This window comes from Pyrgilauda ruficollis, unplaced genomic scaffold, assembly GCF_017590135.1.
Source record: "Pyrgilauda ruficollis isolate IOZ18807 unplaced genomic scaffold, ASM1759013v1 scaffold46, whole genome shotgun sequence".
NCBI lineage: Eukaryota > Metazoa > Chordata > Aves > Passeriformes > Passeridae > Pyrgilauda > Pyrgilauda ruficollis.
Window position 1 is genome coordinate 1,832,193 of NW_024526155.1, and position 18,422 is coordinate 1,850,614.

Below are 18,422 nucleotides of genomic sequence, written 5' to 3' on the forward strand. Positions count from 1 at the left end.
AGTTTCAGAGCTTCTGATTAAAAACGCTACTGGAGGTACTGAGGGTGGCATTTGAGAATATGTGAAGGCAGTAACTCGGTTCTCAGGAATATATTGGCACCTGTGCCACCCAGAAAACTTCATGAACTTGGAAGCTGTCTGGGGAGTTGACTCTTGGGTGCCTGAATGTTTCAATGCAGGAGGTGCCTGCTCAGGAAATTCACCCTTGGAGCCCAAGGAAAGCAGTGCTGCTGTGGGTGCTCAGAGCAGTGAGTGTCAGCATCAGCCTTTCCGGCAGTTATCCCTTGAGATCTGTAAACTTTGGGGAATGTATGTTATATAAAGCTTTTTTACACTTGGATTGGGTTGAATTCTTTACAAAATCACCCATATGCAGATTCATGGTGGGGCTGGAGGCACATTGTGAGAAGGATCTATTTACAGTTTAATGTCACCATTTTTTAGGGTAAATAATATAGAGCACTGATATATGAAGTACCTTTCTTCAAAATTGCCATTATTTTATTTCTTACTGTCTCTGTGGCAGAATTCAGGCTTTGATCTCAATATCTTTAAGAGGAGGAAATAAAGATGTTGATGCTACTCTTGTGTCTCAGTGTGCATCACTGAAGGCAGCTTGGCCATAAAACAAGCATCTGCACTTCCAATGGCTAATCTGAATTCTAAATGTGGGTGTCAGGCAGCACATCAAACCCTCTCCCATTCCAGTATCCTGGGAGATGGCTCCATACTGTCAGAATAAATGTGATGAACCTTCATGGATATATACAGATATACTTACTTTGGCTCAACCAAATTTAACAGGATCACAAGTTAAATGCAATAATCAAATGATAAAAAAGCTGGTGCTCTGTAGCTGGAGTCTAGTGTGGCACACAAGGGGGAAGAAGCTGAAGAGGTTGTTGTTCCCTCTATTTATTGTACCTTTGTCCCTATTCATGCACTGCTGATGCCTTTTCTTTACCTCTGTGCTGGTCAGACAGTATTTGGGGGTTATTTTCATGGGTTTTGATGGCCTTTTTGGAATAGTTGGATCTGTTCCTTCCATAGGATATGTGCAGGAGGGGAAATTCAACATCCAGCTCCACGTCAGCCGCTACATCCCACATGGGGGGGCACAAATCCTTCCTCCATTTGCTCCCTTTTGTCCTTCATTCTTTGAATTAAAATAACCAGTAACAAGGAAATCACTACTCTCTTATTTCCTGTAGCCTATCAAAGAGTTACTCTGGAAGTAATGTGCTCATCTGAGCTAGGAGTGGGAAGTTCCTGTTCTCTGTAGGATGAACAACAAAACCAGCTCACAGTAGTCTGCTAAAAAAAAGGCACTACAAGATCAAGCTGTACTAATTGCCACTTATTTTTGCTCCCTGGGAGAAAATAATATTGCAAATAATATATGGCTGATAATAAATTTATGTGTTAAATGAAAATATATTAAATCTTTATATGATGTGAACAAAAGTTTAATAACGAGATTGGTCCAGAGGGAGTACTCAGCTGCTGAAACATTGTTCCTTTTAAGCTTTAAAAATTCAGGTGAGTGGATCACTGCAAGGTTACAAAGAAATTTTATTCCTTTTCCTACCCTCTCATTATCAAGAGTGCAGTGAATGTTTCACCTTGTTGATGTGTCAGGATACCAAAGTGCATGGGCCAGATGTTGGATGCTTTATGGAGAGCTCTCACTCAGCTTTTCCTCCCCATATTCCTGTGCATCCTACATTCAAACTTTGAGACTAGTCTTAATACTTAATTTGTAGACAAGTGTTGTCTCAGTGCATCCTCAAAAAAACCAAACCAAAACAAAGCAAATAAAACCCAACAAAACAAAAAAAATATCAAGACCAGGGAAAGGAGAAACCTGAGGCAAACAGAGAAACCTCCATCACAGCAATGGGCTGTGACTGGGGATGTTGATTTTTTTTTCACACTGAATAGGGAACTCATAATTTAAAAAATTACCTTGTAGATGGTGATAAGGGCACCTTTCATTCCTCTGCAGACAACACTTGTGCTGTAGCCCATTATGGTGGGTGCTTTTATCAGAGATTTACAGCCTAGCTGTCAAAAACTTTAAAAAGCTTCTATTAAATTGATGTGGATTTATCTATCTGAGACCTTTGAAATTTATAAAGAAGCCCAGTTTTGGCCTCCTTTTCTAATCAGAGAGTGCAGCTGCACACAGGGCAGTCAGCTCCTCAGCCCCTAGGAGGTCAAGCATTTGTTTTGTGGCCCAGACTTGAGAATCCCTCGAGAGCTGTCTGCAGAGCAGAGCCTGTGGTTGTTTGGAAAGCAGTCCCTGGTGTTTTTTATGGGATAGCAGCATTATTTGGCTGCACCAAAGTGGGTTGGGGTGGCACTGGGAACACAAAACCCCTGCTAACCACCACCCTGGAGCACATCCATGTGTGTTTGATTGCAGTGTTTCCAAATGTGTCCTGACATTAAAAACTGGAAGGCAGGAGGTAGTGTGGCTGTATCATCTTTCATTTCACTGGCACTGAAGTTGTTATCTTGTGTAGGAGTTTGAATGCTCTGTTTTTGTTGTCTCTTTTAATGTCATTTTTGTGTATGACACTGACTCTCGTATCCAGCTGGGCGTTTGCAGCTGAGGCATTGATTCCTGCCAGGAAAGCCATGGTAGCTGATCCTGGCTGGGAGCAGCAGCTTTGAAGCCTGAGATGGGGAGAGCCCCAGGAGAGCCATGCTACTGACTACCTGCTAGATGGAATAAGAGCTATTAGAATAGTTTCGGTATCTCCTCCTTATTTTCATTACCTGCTTGCTTTTTTTATCCTTCCCTCCAGTACCACGTTTTGGAAAACCACTCCTTCCTCTTGTCTGTAATCACACTGGTGATAGCAGGGATAGCAAATGGCAAAGGGGAGACCCTGCTCAGCCCCGACCCACAGATGTGAGTGCAGCTGAAGGGCTCTTCTAGGCCAGAAGGGCAGATCCTCCTCACCAAGTTTATCCTGAGTTAGTGCCTCACCACGATCTTGGGGATTGTGGTGCATCCCACAAGCTTCTGAGCAAAGCTGGGTTGGTTTTACTCTGCTGAGAAATGTTGCAGTAATGCAGATGGTTTGCTAAACTTTAGGGTGGGTAATGGGACATTTGTTACTCAGAATTCCCACAGCAATTCCATTTGGGTGTAGGATTGGTGGGGTTTTGCTCCAAATTACAAGAGCACCTCAGTGCAGGTGTGGAAGCATTTGCTGTGCTGTGCAGCACTTCACAGGTTAATGCAGAGAAGTTGATCTCTGAAAATGCCCTAAAGGCAGGCAGGGAAATTCTGCTCCTAGGTATGAACAAAACAGGTGGAGAAGAGAATAACTCAAAACAAAACAAAACAAAAAATCACAATGATCAGGGAAAAAAAAAAAAAAAAACAGTCTGTGCCAGTCTGTGTCCCTGCTGGGGTTAACTGGGAATCCTGCCCTTCTGGAGGGTCTAGACAGATCAAAATACTGCGATCAAAACAGAAAGTGAGACCCAGAGTAACCATCTGAAAGGGAACCAGAGCTCAGAGTGATAATCTTCAGCCCAAAGCAAGCTTTGGACTCAAACACGCTCTTGGCTGCTCGACCACTTCCTTTGAGAGTGGCTGGGCTCAGAGAAGAGTGAGGCTGGAGGGTGCTGGACCCCAGGCCAAGCAGCCAAGACAAAGATGAGGGTGCAGAGTCAGCCAGTGTGAGCTGGGCATCAGGGAGAAAAATGCCATGAAAGCAGTCAGCACCCCACCCTAAGTGTCACCAGAGGAGGGTTTTTATCCAGAGGGAGCAGCGACAGCAGTGCTAGCTCAGGTGCCTGTTCCATGGACAAGGAGGCAGTGTTTGAGCAGGACATGAACAGGATTTTATCTGGAGCACAAAGGGGAGAATTGCTACACCCCAGCTGAATGTTCGTGAGCACACCGTTGTGCTTCCAGGGAGCCTTGATTCATTTCAAAAGAATAAACATTAAAAGTAAAATTTCAGGCCGCTACAAGAGTGAGTTATCCCTGTGAAGGGAAGAAGTATGTTAACAGCTAAGTGGAAAGAAAAAGCGTGAAAGAATAGAGGCAAAAGAGTATCTGTGACTGGGTTCAGTTTAAAAAGTATCTGTGACTGGGTTCTGTATGTATCAAAACTCTTGCTCATGATAAAAAGTGTCTGTAGTGCTCTAATGATTCGGGAAAGACTTCAGTTACCTGGCAGTTCATGTCCCGGGGAGCTTCCCCTTCTCCAAAGACAGACAGTGCACGAATTCATGGCTTGCAAGCGGGATAACTGAGAGAGTGAGTGTCACCCTTAGGTCTGGGGAGAGAGGATGAGGGAGTTCTTGGACTCTGTGTCTGCTGAAAGCAGATTAATATATGTCTATATGTCGCCATGACATATTTTATAAAAATCCTTTTGATAGGATTTTCTCCTGAGAAGCTGAGGCGCCTCAGGAAAGAAATGTAAGCAATAACTATCTGCTGCTGTGGAATGCAACAAGTGCATCTTTGATCCATGTGAGATGTTTCTACTTAATGACCAATCATGGTCCAGCTGTGTGGACTCTCTGAGAATCACAAGCTTTTGTTATCATTCCTTTCCTTTCCTTTCTAGCCTTCTGGAGGATCCTTTTTGTCTATTCTTTTTATTACAGTTTTAATATAGCATTTTAATATAATATAATATCATAATATAATAAATCAGCCTTCTGAAACATGGAGTTAAGATTCTCATCTCTTCCCTCATCCTGGGACCCTCTAACAACACCATATCTATACATATATATTTGTTTATGTACCTAAAGGAAACATTTTCTATTACCAGAAAATGCAAGTGTTTAGGATTGGATGAAACAGGAACAAAATGTTTTTTAGGTTAGAAGGTATCTGGCAAATGTCCATAAAAGAGTCAGCTACAATTTTGCACATGGCTGACAAACACAATGACAAACTTTCCCAGTAGTGTTGATTATTATGGCCAGAGAGCAGGGTCAGAATAGGAATGTACACTGTCAGTAAACAGTGGCCAAACCAGCCCAGTATGATTTGCTATTGCTGAGCTGAGGAGAGGGTTTGTATTGAACAGGCTTGCAGCTCCCACTGCATCCTCAATGATAATACTTAATGTGTTGCTTGGAAACCTGTTTTTGTCTTTTTAAAATTGTAAAATAAATATCAGAGACTAACTAAAATAATTTATTAAAGGTTCTGATGAACTCTAGGAGGAGGACAGCTTTCTAAACTGTTAATGGGACATCATTAAAGGCTGCAGCTGTTGCTCCTGCTACAGAATTCACAGAATTCACAGAACCACTGGGTTGGAAGAGACCTTCAAGATCATCGAGTCCAACCCAGCCCCAACACCCCAACTAAACCCTGGCACCCAGTGCCACATCCAGGCTTTGTTAAACACACCCAGGGATGGGGACTGCACCACCTCCCCGGGCAGCCATGCCAGAGCTTTATCACTCTTTAAGTGAAAAACTTTTTCCCAATCTCCAACCTGTATTTCCCTTGGTGCAGCTGGAGGCTGTGTGCTCTGGCTGTGTCAGTGCTGCCTGGAGACAGAGCCCAGCCCCAGCTGAGCACAGGCACCTTTCAGGAGCTGTGCAGAGTGAGGAGGGCACCCCTGAGTCTCCTTTTCTCCAGGTGAGCATCCCCAGCTACATTAGCAAATGCCAGGGTAAGGACAGCTGTAGTATTGAATAACTCATAAATTGCTCCTGCTTGTACAGATTAGCTGGGATTGTGTCTAGCAGTGGGAGCCAAGTGGTTTCCAAGTTCTTCCCTGCCTGCCCTGCTGTCAGCAGAACATGAGCCAGATCCCCACAGGCCCCAGGACCTGAGAATTCAAAAGCAGGAGCTGGGGCTTCTTCACTCAGCCAGAACTCCCTTCCCACGGGAGCATTGATGAGCTATTGCTGTGCTGGAAATTCCCCAGGCCAGTCTTTGTGCAGCAATGAGCCTGTGAACGTGGGACAACGATACACTGCGGGCTGGCCCCAATCTCCTCATCGATCTCCCCTGTCTGCCTGAACAAAGGCCCAGCCTGACACAGACAGGTGAGGGCAGCACATCTGAATAGCTTGACACGAAGCAAAATGACTGCAGCCCTATCTCTCTTTGTCAAGTGTGTGAGTGGTGTTAAACAGACAGTGAAACCTGCCTGGGCTATAGCAGCATGGAACTCCAGGGCTTTGTTAGCTGCCCGAGGAGGGAAGGGGAAAAAAGCAGAGTGCATTTGAATGCCTTGCAGGCTCTGAACCTGGAATAGTAAGCTAGAAATAACAAGATTGCTATTATATATCATAATGGCCAAAAGCTTAGCAGGAATCAAAAAGGATTACTACTTCATAAAGTCAGAGTGAATATGAGGAGTTGTTGCTGTTTCTTGAAACAAAAGTGGATTGAGGGAGCTATAAAGCCACCTGCTCAGTACATAAACAGTCCTCGAGGGATGGAAGGTAGAAGGAGGCTTGCCATTGGGAATTAGAGAATTCTACATTGTAGGATATCCCAAAAAGAGGTCATAGAATACCAGAATGGTTTGAGTTGGAAGGAAACTTAAAGCCCATCCAGTTTCAACCCCCTGCCATGGCAGGGACACCTTCCACTGTCCCAGGCTGCTCCAAGCCCTGTCCAACCTGGCCTTGGGCACTGCCAGGGATCCAGGGGCAGCCACAGCTGCTCTGGACACCCTGTGCCAGGGCCTCACCAGGTCCTTATGTGGACATCAAGATATGATGGAGGGCCAAAAAAAGGGATGTTCAAGATTCTTTTTGGCCTAAATAGCTTTTTGCACCCTGAAACTGTTCCCACAGGCACCTGACACCATTACCACCTGCTCGTGCTCTCCTCCACTGCAGCCACTGTTTGGCCCAAGCAAAGAATTCGTGTTTCACTTTGGTGGCTGAAGGAGAAACCACCTGCTGCCCAATATTCAGCACATTAAAAATTAATTCTAGAGTGGATATTTTATTAGTTACTCCTTTTCCTAAAGAGTGACATGATTGAAATCTACACTTTCACCCAGATTGATCCTGATTTACTCAATTAAACCAACAGAGCACATGGCCAGCCTCTTGCCCCCGCAGTGACTTTCAGTAGCCACTGCCCCTGCTACTGCTGTGCCAGGAGCTGTGTGTGATTCTGACTTTGCTCTACTCTTCCCTTTTTATTTATTGCTGACATTCAAGGCCCTGGGGTCTCTAATCTCCCTTTCTCTCTCCCTCCCAGTGTCTACCAGCTCGTTGTCAAGGAGGAGAAGCTGCAGAAAGCCCGGAGAGCTGCAGACATCATCGAGTGCTTCTCTGTGCCAGTGAGCTACAAGAATGCCTCCAGTCTGGACTCCCCACACTACTTTGCAGCTGAGCTGAAGCCCATCAACCTTCCTGTCACACAGCCCTTCACCGTGGGTGACAACAAGACCTACAATGGCTACTGGAATGCTCCTCTTTCCCCCCTGAAAAGCTACAGCATATACTTCCAGGCTCTTAGCAAGGCCAATGGAGTAAGTGCAGGGAAAATTGAGCTGTATCTGTAGGTGTGACTGCCTCTCTCTGTCCTCCTCATCATTCTCCTTCCTTCTCGATTGGATGCTGGTTTAACTTCTCCTTCTTATTACCCTCTTACAGAAATCTGATGAAAATCAAGCATGCCGTTACTTGTCCTTCACTCAAATCTCTCTCTGATGCTCAGATCCATTGAGAAATCTGTTGAGGACCCTGATTCTGTAAAGGCACATGTTGCCATGTGATTTACTAAATGAGCTGCTTAGAATTTAGATACTTTTTGGGTTTTTTTTTTAATCCTTCAATAAGCATGAATGTCAGAGTAGGGGCTATTGTGCTTTTAAGAGCCATAATTGCAGTATCTTGATAGTTCACAGTGCTTGTGATTTTGGATGAGATGTTATGAATTTGGATTACCTTGGAGCTTGCACTTGGCCATATCCTAATGCAGCCCTTGTGGTTGGGAGTTCCAGCTTGAGGAAGTCAGGTACTGCAGTGGGGACTGTCTGCATCTCTGTCCTGCCCCTCTGCAATTCTATATTTTTATGTATCTTTATTCTGTGATATCTGATTTAAAATGCAGACTGCACAGGAAATGTAGCCCACCTCATTCTCAGACTCAAATGACACACACAATGCCACAACACACCCCATCCCACCACAGGAAAACAGGAGGCATCTCTTCCCTCTTCTCTTCCAGCTGAGGATAATTTGTGACCTTTTACCTCTCCTGTTTCAGGCTAGATCCAGCCTCAGTGGATCATCTTCCTCCCTTTGGCTCCCCAGCTGTTTTCCATTCACACAGAACACAAGAGAATTTGCCACTCTGGCCTCCTGAAGAGCCTTAGAGCATTAACAAGGCATCACAAATTTGGGTAGCAGAGTCTGCTATTATTAGCATGTTTGCCAGTGCTTTCAGAAATTTAATTTTAACATAGATAAATTCTCTACAATATCACCCCTGAGAGAGAAAAAATTACAAAAATCAGTCAAAGGTGACTAGTGCAGGCTTTAGTGGCTTTTACACCTGAAATGCAGCTGCACATTGCAGAGGACTGGGATGGTTTCACAGGCTGGCAGTGCCAACGAGTGTTCACAACACATCTGAGTGCTTTGCACCCTTCATTTATCACCATTTTCCTGCAGAGTTTCAGCTGTGTGGCTGACAAGTACAAAATCTCTTCAACACTGTGCTGATTTTCACCTTGGTTTCCTTTCTAGTCAATACAGTTTCCTTCCAGCACTGCTCAATTAATTCAGTTTTGGATTTGCCTTTATAAAAGAAAGTGTGAATGTATGTATATGTCTCTCTGTTTCTAGTTAGCTCCCCCATGTGTGATAGTTAATTACTAATGAATCCCCAGAGAAGAAGAAATTTTATTTGCTTAAGTACAATATAATGTTCCAGAAAGGGGAAGTGCAGGCTTCCCTTGGTGTTCTGGATTCAGGCAGCACTGGTGTTCCTGCTTTTCCTGCATCTCATCCTACATTCCAGGTGTTAAGGACTCAAAAAAGAATGACTTGCTTGGGCTGTCCTAACAGAAGGGCTTTTTAAGCAGAAGTTAATCAAATAGTCTTAAATGCTACAATGCACAGTTCCTGGCAGGATGAGAAGTGTCCAGCCAGACACAGTAAACTCCTGTTTGAGAAAGCAATTTCCTCCTGTGATAATAATTTATATTTCTACAGGATATGTTTTATATATCCTCAAAGTGTAGTGCTGTGGGTAAAAGTACAGAGGAAATGCCCAAGAGTGGAATATGGATCTTCAGAGGTGTAGCTTCTGTTCTGATCCCCTCTGGTTTGTGGTAAATTCATTAAGGCCCACATTTCAAACATGAAGATCAATTTGCATCCACTCTTTTGCAGCTGTAAATAGCAGGTTTTTGCTCCATTCTCAGAATTATTTGCAGGTATCATTTGTATTTTAGAGTTCTGAGTTTTTACTTTTCCGTAACCTGAGCAGCTTTGACTGGTCTTGGTAAATCCTACAAATAATTATGGCTGAAACATGGCATTTCCATCCCTGGAAGTGTCCAAGGCCAGCTTGGATGGGATTTGGAGCAATCTGGGATAGTGGAAGGTGTCCCTGCCATGGCAGGGCACTGGAACTGGATGGTCTTTAAAGTCACTTGCAACCCAAACCATTCTGTGATTTTTGATAAGGCACATCTGCAAAAAACCTGCAACAATAACAATTTAGCATGGTTAAAGTAGAGCCTTATGTTCCCTCACACATGAAAAAACTTAATAGAACATTACTACTCATTTTTTAATTAGGATATTCCATAGTTTCATTAATCACTGACAGTTGTGGAAAGATGAAATTTCTTTCCACACCTGGAAGCTGCAATGAGAAGCCTTCATGCAGTGAACCAGAACATCTTCCTTTGGAAACAGAGGGCTCTGGGGAGAACTTAATTTCCAGAGAGCCTGGATTTGGTCAAAAAGCTTGATTAGGAGAAGGTTAGGAGTGTTGTAGGAGTTCTGCATTGTTTGAGCTCCTCTGTACATGGAGGGTTGTGCTCATTTGGTGTTCCCGTCTGCTCTGCAGCCATTAGCTCTGATTGTTACACTGAAAGGAACATAATTAACAGCTGGATGCAAAACAAGTGTGGCAAATTGCTGCAGAAGCAGATCACCAGCTCTTCTGCCTTCTCTTGTGCACTGTTGTAGTTGTCTCAGAGTGTGAATGAAAAAGCTGTGGCTGGCTGGATCCATCTCCTGGGCACTTGGGGCTCTTTGGTCACTGTGGTGCTGCCTCCAGACTAGAGCCTGAGCAGAACATGGTGAGACTGAGTGGTTTTCAGCTTTGTTACACAAAATGCTTCCAAATTGTGTGAACTTCCCTCCCAGGCACCGCTAACAACCAGATGCTGAGCTGAAATGTGGCAGAGTTTGAAGTGAGAGAGGGGAGAAGGAGGAAGGGCACACAGAAATTCCAGGCTTTGTGGCTGTGGGAAGGAGAAGCACCATTAGTTATTGCTTAGTTGATAGAAGGAGTCAGCACAAGAGGAGGCACAGAAGCAGAGGGGACATTTGGCTTGGCTGTGCTCTGGCAGGATCTCCAGACACTGTCACAGCCATCCAGGTAGGGATCTGATGTTTGCTGCTTGTCCTGGTGCCACCTGCTACAGATGGCTGCCTGACAGAGCACGAAGGTTTGCTTGTCACGAAGGTTTGCTTCCTGAGCTCAGCCCCTTTGAAACTCCAGCCCTGCCTGTATTTTTCCCTCTGAAAGTGGAGGCCAGGTTGACAGCCCCGTGTTACTCCTTATCCTTACACTGGCTCAATAATCAAACTGAGGTGCTGCAGGTTTGATTGTCCCCAGTTCTCTGTCTCTCTGCAGGTCTCTGGTTGCTGATCCAGCACCACACCCCAATGAAGAGAATTTTTGGCTGCTGTGTGAAACCTGCCTGAATTTTTAAGCAGCTCAGAAACCAGAGCTCCTTAAAAAAATCCTTTCTGGAGCTGCATTGTACCTCATTGAGTTAAAATGAAATTTGTAACAGCACAGTTGCAATCAATACCTCTTGGCCATTTTTCCTTTAAATGGGAGATGAGCAGGAGCCTGTGTAACACAGCTGGGAGTGATGGGGGGATGCTGCCAGCTGCTCTGCCAGCCTGGTGGTCCAACAAGTGACTGATGTCTTCAACCCAGAATTGTGAAAAGTAGCACTGCAGGAATCAATGAGAATATTATTTTTTTGAGGGAATGATAGACTCTACCGAGATTCCTATTGATTTTTTGCCTCTCTAATGACTTGTACTACATGCACAATCGGGCAGCTCATTATTATCAGGGGAGTTGAGGCTGGATTTCTTGATGCTGACAGGTCTGCTCACAGCACACAGCATTATTCTTCTGGGACATTTTGGAGGTATGGATAGATCTGCCAGTAGAGAGATGCCATTCATCCCTCTGGAGATGGCCATGAAAAAAACCAGGGAGGCTGAGTTCAGTGTGAGCCGTGCTCTGAAAGATGAAATGGCACCAGGGCTGCTTTCATCACTTTTGTGAGCTGCTAACCAGCTTTGGGGAGCTCTGTGTTCAGGAGGATTTTGGGTGTACAGTTTATCCACTTACATTCACTCTTTCTTAATCTCATCCTGGAGGTGCTGGCGCAGAAATAATGCAGATGTGGGATCACCTCACTCTTTGTATGCCCCTGTTTCCACATCTGGTTGACCAGAGGATGTGGACCTGAGTGTTTTCTGAATAATAAATAAAATCCTCTTCCAGCCTGCCTCATTTTTGAGAGGTTAAGAAGAGTGGGTATCCAATCATCAACTACAGATTATTGACATAGCTTCCTATTGTAAATAATAAAAGCCCTAACCACTTTGTTAAACCTCCCTTCTCCAAATGACACAGATACTAAAAAAAGCTGGTAATTGGAATAGCAATAATAGGTTTGGCTTAGTCTTTGGAAGGAAATAGCAATTTCCTGAAGCTGGCAATAAAAATTATAGGAGAGTCCATTGACCCTGCACAGACATATTTTAAGACTGACTGCAATGGGATAAAAAATAAACACACAATTTAGAGCTTTCCTGAACTTGGGCAAAATTTGTCGAGAACCAAATAAACAACTCCTTAAGGCTGGACAAACCCATGGTTTCTACCCTGTGTGAAGCAGGTTACCAACAAGTTCCATGTTCAGCTCTGGGACGTGGGGAACTAAATCCGGAACTGCGGCCAAGGGGAGAGTGGTGATTCCTTTCTGGTCCATGCACCAGCAGCGGATAAAATTGTTCCCAGTTTGAGGTGCCTAAAGAACTCTGTTGTAGGGCAGCCCCCGTGGCACTTCTGGGGGCAGCAGGTCCTGCTGGGACTGGCAGGTGGCTCTTCAGGCAAGGCAAGCTCTGTTTGACTGCTGCAGAGTCATAATCATAGTAAAGGAAAGGGAAAATGGTGGGTGTGAAAACAGATGGATGAAAAAGCTTTGCTGCTTTCATTGTTGTTCATAGTCTGTAAACAGCAAGCTGTCAGTTTCAAAGGAAAGGGGGAAAAAAAAGATCATGTGGCTTTTTAGGTTGTGAAGATGCAGCTGTCACATAAACATATGTCCTGCTGCCCTCGTAGCCCTTTTCTGCAGAAAATTGTTCCCATGCAAACACTGAAGAGACAGAGGCAGAACTCATTTTGTTATCATCCATTTCACTTGAGTGAAATGTGCATTTAGGAACCTCAGTAATTAGTAGACAGCAGCAGCTCCTTTGCTTCTAAAATGAAAGAATAAAGCTATATTAAAAGAATGTTTTAAAAAGCCCTGGAAATCCAGGGGGATGCTAAAGCAGGCTCATGATGTGCAGTTTCCAGGCTGTGGGCAGGAGCTGTGTGGGCAGAGGGCTTGCCCAGCTCCTCAGCACAGGACTCTCTCCAGAGGGTGCCAGGTTGTGCTGATGGTAGGTGCAGGTCCTCCCTCCAGGAACAGGCTGCCAGCACCCTGGCACACAGTGCTCAAGTGTGCCCGTGCTGTGTGGGCTTAAAAATAGAGCCAGGGCTCAGCCTTGAGTGAGGGTACTCCATAATCTTCTTTTATTCATTGGTAAATAGCTTCAAAAAAACAAATTCCCATCAATATGTTGAGATAGGCATGTGGATGAGCTTTCAGGGTATGGAGCATGTTGGGAAGTGCGGGTTGGCTCAGGAGCTGCAGGATGTAGTCATGGAGTGTTTTCCTATTCCAGGATCTCAGTTAAAATTGTTCCATTACTGTTTGGCTGTAAAATGTCTGCCTTAACCTGGCAGTGATGCAGAGCTGAAGCAGTACTGGCATCTTAATTTAATTTATTCCTGTGAGCTCAGCTATAGCATGAAACAGATATGTAGGATATGTTGGCTCTCTGGATATCATTAGGATTGTTGTAGATATATAAGGCCTTGTAAAACTTCTGTGATATCATAAAATGGGAAATAAGTATTGCAGCATTTGAAAGGATATTCAGAAACAACCCAGAGACTGATTTTTGGGAAAATAGTTGTTTGTTTGGGTTTTTTTTTCCTAAAACTTCTATTACTATCTCTTTATTTAATTATTTTTCTTGTCATTGCTTTAGGCAAGCTGGATGGATCATTGATAATTACCAACACTGCTTATTCCTGCTTTGCTGGTGGCTAAAGAGAAGCACCTTGCAGTGATAGGACAAGAAGTAGTGTGTACAAATTGAAAGATGGGAAATGTAGCTTAGGAAAAAAAAATAAATAAAAGAATTGTCCCTGCCTATGGCACTTTAAGGTGCATTCCAACCCATTAACATTCTATGATCTTTACTGTGTACAGGAAAATGCCTTGAAGCAAAAGTAATATTTTTCAGGAAACAAACATGATTGTGGGAAAGTGGGTTTAGTGTTTTTTGGGAGGATGATTGGGTTGGTTGGTTTTTTTTTAATTGTTTTGGGGTTTTTGTTTTTTGTTTTTTTTTTTGGGGGGGGGGGGAATGTATTTATTTATTCTGTTTCTTCTAAAAAAGATTCATGCAAACTTACAATTCTCAGTATCAACCAAAGAAAAATAGAGTAAATTGAAAGGGATCTCATTTTTATGAGACACCAAAGAAATAAGCAGTGGAGAGCAATGGAATAATCAACCTTAATCCAGAATATTGACTAAATTCAAGTCTCTACACTTTAGCACTGCTGGGAGCTGGGAGCTGGTGTCTGTGCAGGTTCTTTTATGCTTTCCTTCCCAGGAGATGCAATTTGAAATGAAGTTCTGAAGTCCATGTCTCATTCCTGTAGCTGTTGCTTTTGGCAGTGCCAGTTCTCCTAAGAGCTGTGGCTGTGCTCAGTGCAGCCATCAGTGGATGCAGATGCAAACAGAACAAATTCTGTCTTCCCAAATCACCCTGTGGGAGGGTCTCGTGCAGGAATACACACATGTTCAAATGAGATCATTCTAGACTCTTCTTTTTCCAGCACTGACTAATTTCTCCAGCTTTTTGTTGCATTCTGAAGCCAGCAGGAAACAACAAATACACAAGAAAATTTTCCTCAACAAAATGTGAGCAAGTCTCCACCTACTTGTAGACTGCAAAAATCCTGTCTCTTAATTTTTTATTTTGCTCCTCATTGCTGATTTTCCAGCTCACCTTGTTGTAGATCAGAAACCACATCAGGACCTGTCTGTCTTCTGGTTCCCAGCACTATGTGCAGAGACAGCTCTGAAAGCAAATCTGAGTTTTTCCTGCTCCATGCATCCCAAGCAGCAACAAAGGGTTTGGATTTCCAGAATACTCATTACCTATGAGGCAGAGGGGAGTGGGGAGCTCTGTGTGCAGCTGTGGTGACTTTGCAGTGCCAGTGTTGGTGCAGGTTGTGCAGGGGAGCTGATTTTGGGGGGACAAAGGGGTATAACCAGAAATGTTTGCTGGGATGAACAGGGCTTCAGTCCCACTCTGGACTGGGAAATAGACGTGGTTTGTCCTCGAGGAGCCAGGAATTCCTTAAGAGAGTTTGAAGCAAGGTCAAAGGGAGGGTTTGTCCTTCTGGGTATCTCATTGTTCTCAGGCTGCACACAGTGTGGCTTATATCCAGATTGTGTGGCATCACAGAAGGGGATCAGAGGGAATTGCTCCTGTGATTCCCAGCATTTCCCAGCATGGATCCTGCAATCATCCCCTTCCTATGTGCAACAAAAGTGTGAGGAGAAAGGCACAGTGTGTGTCTGCTCCAGCCAAGGAGGATTTGTCACAGATGGAACAATTTTCTCCAAGAGCAAATTCAGATTTGCACAAGGTTTGTCCAGTTGTTTGAGGATGGAAGGAGGTGCTCAGCAGTGCTTTGCTGGGCTGTTGTTTCCAGAGTACAGACAGCATCCATATTAATGGAGCATTGTCAGCTCAGTAATTTATGCTGGAATCATTTCACCTGACACGTGTAGAGGCATAAAGTGCTCTGCAAGCCTTGCAGCAGCTCAGTGCCTGACAGAGGCAGCTCTTTACCCAGGCAGCACATTCCCATTTGGATGGCAATCACAGGCTGGACAGCAGCAACCCCTGCCAGGAAGGGCTGTGCAGTGAGGAGCTGGGGATGCCACAGAGGTGGTGTTTGCAGCAGAGGTGGCCTGAGAGAGCTGCAGAGTCTGAGCTGTTTGTGAAGCCAAACACAACGTTCACATCCAAATCCCGTTTCTGCAGCTCTGGAGGCTCCAGGGTGGATTGAACACAAAGCTTTGGGTTTTGTCCCAGCTCTGCAATGAGGAGCTGCAGTGGTGAGGGTTGTTAGAACAGCTCGTTTGGCAGAGGCAGCAGCACAGAATGCTGGTCTGCTCCACATCCATCAGAGAGCTGAAATATTCAAATGACTTCTTCGGTGTCTGTTTGCCATGTGTTTAAATAAATACCCAATTTGCAAAATTTGCAGTAATGGTGCATGAAAATGAGATGTACAGTGGCGTGTACTTTTGACCCAAGGCTTGTCAGTCTATTACAGAGCAGGTCATTTAACTGGGAAATTCTATTAGCTAATCAGGCACTTATGTGGGACCCATCACTCACACATGGAGCGTGGAGAAATTTGCTGTCACTCCCAACTTTTCCACACTTAAGAGAACCAACTGCAACCAAGTCCAGTAGTGTGGACTTATGCGTGTGTTTTGTGCAACAAAAACTGTTGGTGGTACTTTCAAAGATGAAGTGCAAGAAAAGTTATATGTATTTTCAGTAGCTTTTTAAAGGAATGTGTGTTTACTGTAGATGGGCAAATTACACACTGTGATGTTTTCCTATATATTTTTCTTGTGTTTTTTTATTTTTCAGGAAACAAAAATCAACTGTGTCCGGCTGGCAACAAAAGGTATGTGGGTCTCTCTTTCCTGCAAAACACAATACCAGAAATGTAAAAACTGCAGTGGTGGCACAACTTGATTACAGTTCCTAGCCAAAGAACCAGCCTTTTTATTTTCTCTTTTATTTTATTTTTTTTTAAAGGAAGATTGCCAAGGCAGTACAACAATTTCCAGGACCACTCCACTATATTTGTGACTCTGTTATTTTTTTAATGCAGGGTATAATTCTCTGCCATTCCTCTTCCCCTCATTCTGTTGACAGCTTTTCTGTCCTGAGGACTGTTCTTGCTGTTGGCAGAACATCACTGAAAAAGTGACATTACCTTCCCATTCAATTTGTTCTCTCCACAACTGTACAAAGTAGATAAGAGGAGATCTCGTGTAAGCCTAACCTTGTACACAGCGGGGCACAATTCTTACATCATGCCATTTTCATGGTATAATTGAACAAACATTCCTGATTTTCACTGTGGTGAGCTCAGAACAGACCGGGCTGACAGGTCACTCACAGCAAACCCAAGGCAAACAGCCCCAGGTTGGTTCACAAGGTGCAGCTCCTGAGGGACCAACGGTGACAATGTCTGAGCTCCTTCTAAGAGTTTACAGCTGCTTTTAACAACTCTTCTAAAGATTTCAAAATCACCCCAGGGGCTACTTTTCCAGAAATGATGTCAGACACCAATTTATTTGTAACACAGAGTAGCTGTAAAAAGATTTCCCCACCACATGTTGTAGTCTGCCAAGGAGCTGTAGGGAAGTGCTGGGGTGCTGCCATGGGCTGTGCTACAGATGACTCTCCATTCCCAGACTTAGCTTTGCCAGCTTGTGCTCTTGCTGCTTTTCTGAAATGTGAAATACCTGCATGGCTGCCTGTGGAGGCTTTGAGAGTTCCCCAAAATTGGCAGGAACCCAGAAATCCTTTGAGGCACCATCCCATTTTTTCCATTCTTTTCCATCTGTTTTGATTTGTGGCAGAAATTAATGACCTCAAGGTCCTTTCTCCGGATCCCTTCTGCATCTGCACTTGCAGAGGAGTTGGGGTGGCTCAAAGAAACCCCATTAGCCACTGGAGAGCATTTTCCATCTCCCTGTGGAGACATTCCCAGGCTGTCCCAGCCAGCCAGACTGGTGTGGCAGTGACTGTGCAGCTCTTTTTCCTGCTCAGGCTCAGTAATGCAGACTGGTGGGGCTGTAAGCAGTTGTGTCACCACTGAAAGTTGAGGAGGAGGAGCCATTTCTCCCATTTCTCCTTCTCATCTGTGGCTGTGGTGTCTCCATACCCTCTTGTTCCTTTCCTGTTTAAAAGCTCCTTGTAAAATAATAATTTAATTCATTCTCTGGGTTACAAACATTCTGTGTGTCTCAGTCTCTGTGTCTCCTTCCTCTCAGTTCTCTCAGTTGGTAGTGATGTGGCCATTTCAAGTACCTGATTTTGGCTTTCTGGTGGCGGAGAGAACAAGAGCAGGACTGGGTGAAATGAATCCTCACAAGCTTTTCCAATAGCATAGTCTCCTCATGAGATCAGAGATACTGGATTAATTAATTTTTGGAAACCAGTAGTTCCTTCTATTTCAGTTGTTCATTTTTCTGGACTGGGGGAAGAATATTGTCATGCTAGCAGGAAAGATATTTGCTCTGTGAGTATTCAAAAGAAAATAACTTACACAGCTTGAAAAATCCCATTCTGACATGACCTTTTGTTTGCACTCTCTGATTTGGGTACCTCAGCAAAGTGTCCTGTAAGTGTTTGACCTTCAGTTGACTTCTGCAAACTGAGATAATTTCCATTAAACCTGTTGGGTCACCAGGAAGAGTCACTGAGCCACCCGGTCAGTGAGCCCCCTCCTTCTGTTGGTTCTGAATGTCATCTCTTTTTAGAAAAGAATCTCTTGCTAGGATTAATTTAATAAGAGATAAAAAAGAGATGGGTAGAGTCTGAGGATGTCTAGAACCACTGCTTTTTGGTGATCTTATTCTTTAGTTTTTTTTTTCTTTATTGACTTGAATGGAAAAGGACAAGAAATGATGGTAGTACTAGTGTTTATTCTCGCTGTCTCAATTCATATCCCTTTTGATTTATATCACTTTTGGTTCATATCACTTTTGATTTATAGGTAGATATCTTATTCCTTTGTG

General features: G+C 44.0%; 1 protein-coding gene across 1 annotated transcript in view; it reads left to right on the plus strand.

Annotated features, from left to right (window-relative positions):
* The window catches only part of PTPRT (protein tyrosine phosphatase receptor type T), a 439,432-nt gene that overhangs the window by 340,576 nt on the left and 80,434 nt on the right, over positions 1 to 18,422 (plus strand). Inside the window, exons 12-13 of the mRNA XM_041478701.1 lie at positions 7,220 to 7,493; positions 16,258 to 16,294. Of these exons, the coding sequence (XP_041334635.1) occupies positions 7,220 to 7,493; positions 16,258 to 16,294 (311 nt within the window). The remainder of the gene's footprint in view (positions 1 to 7,219; positions 7,494 to 16,257; positions 16,295 to 18,422) is intronic.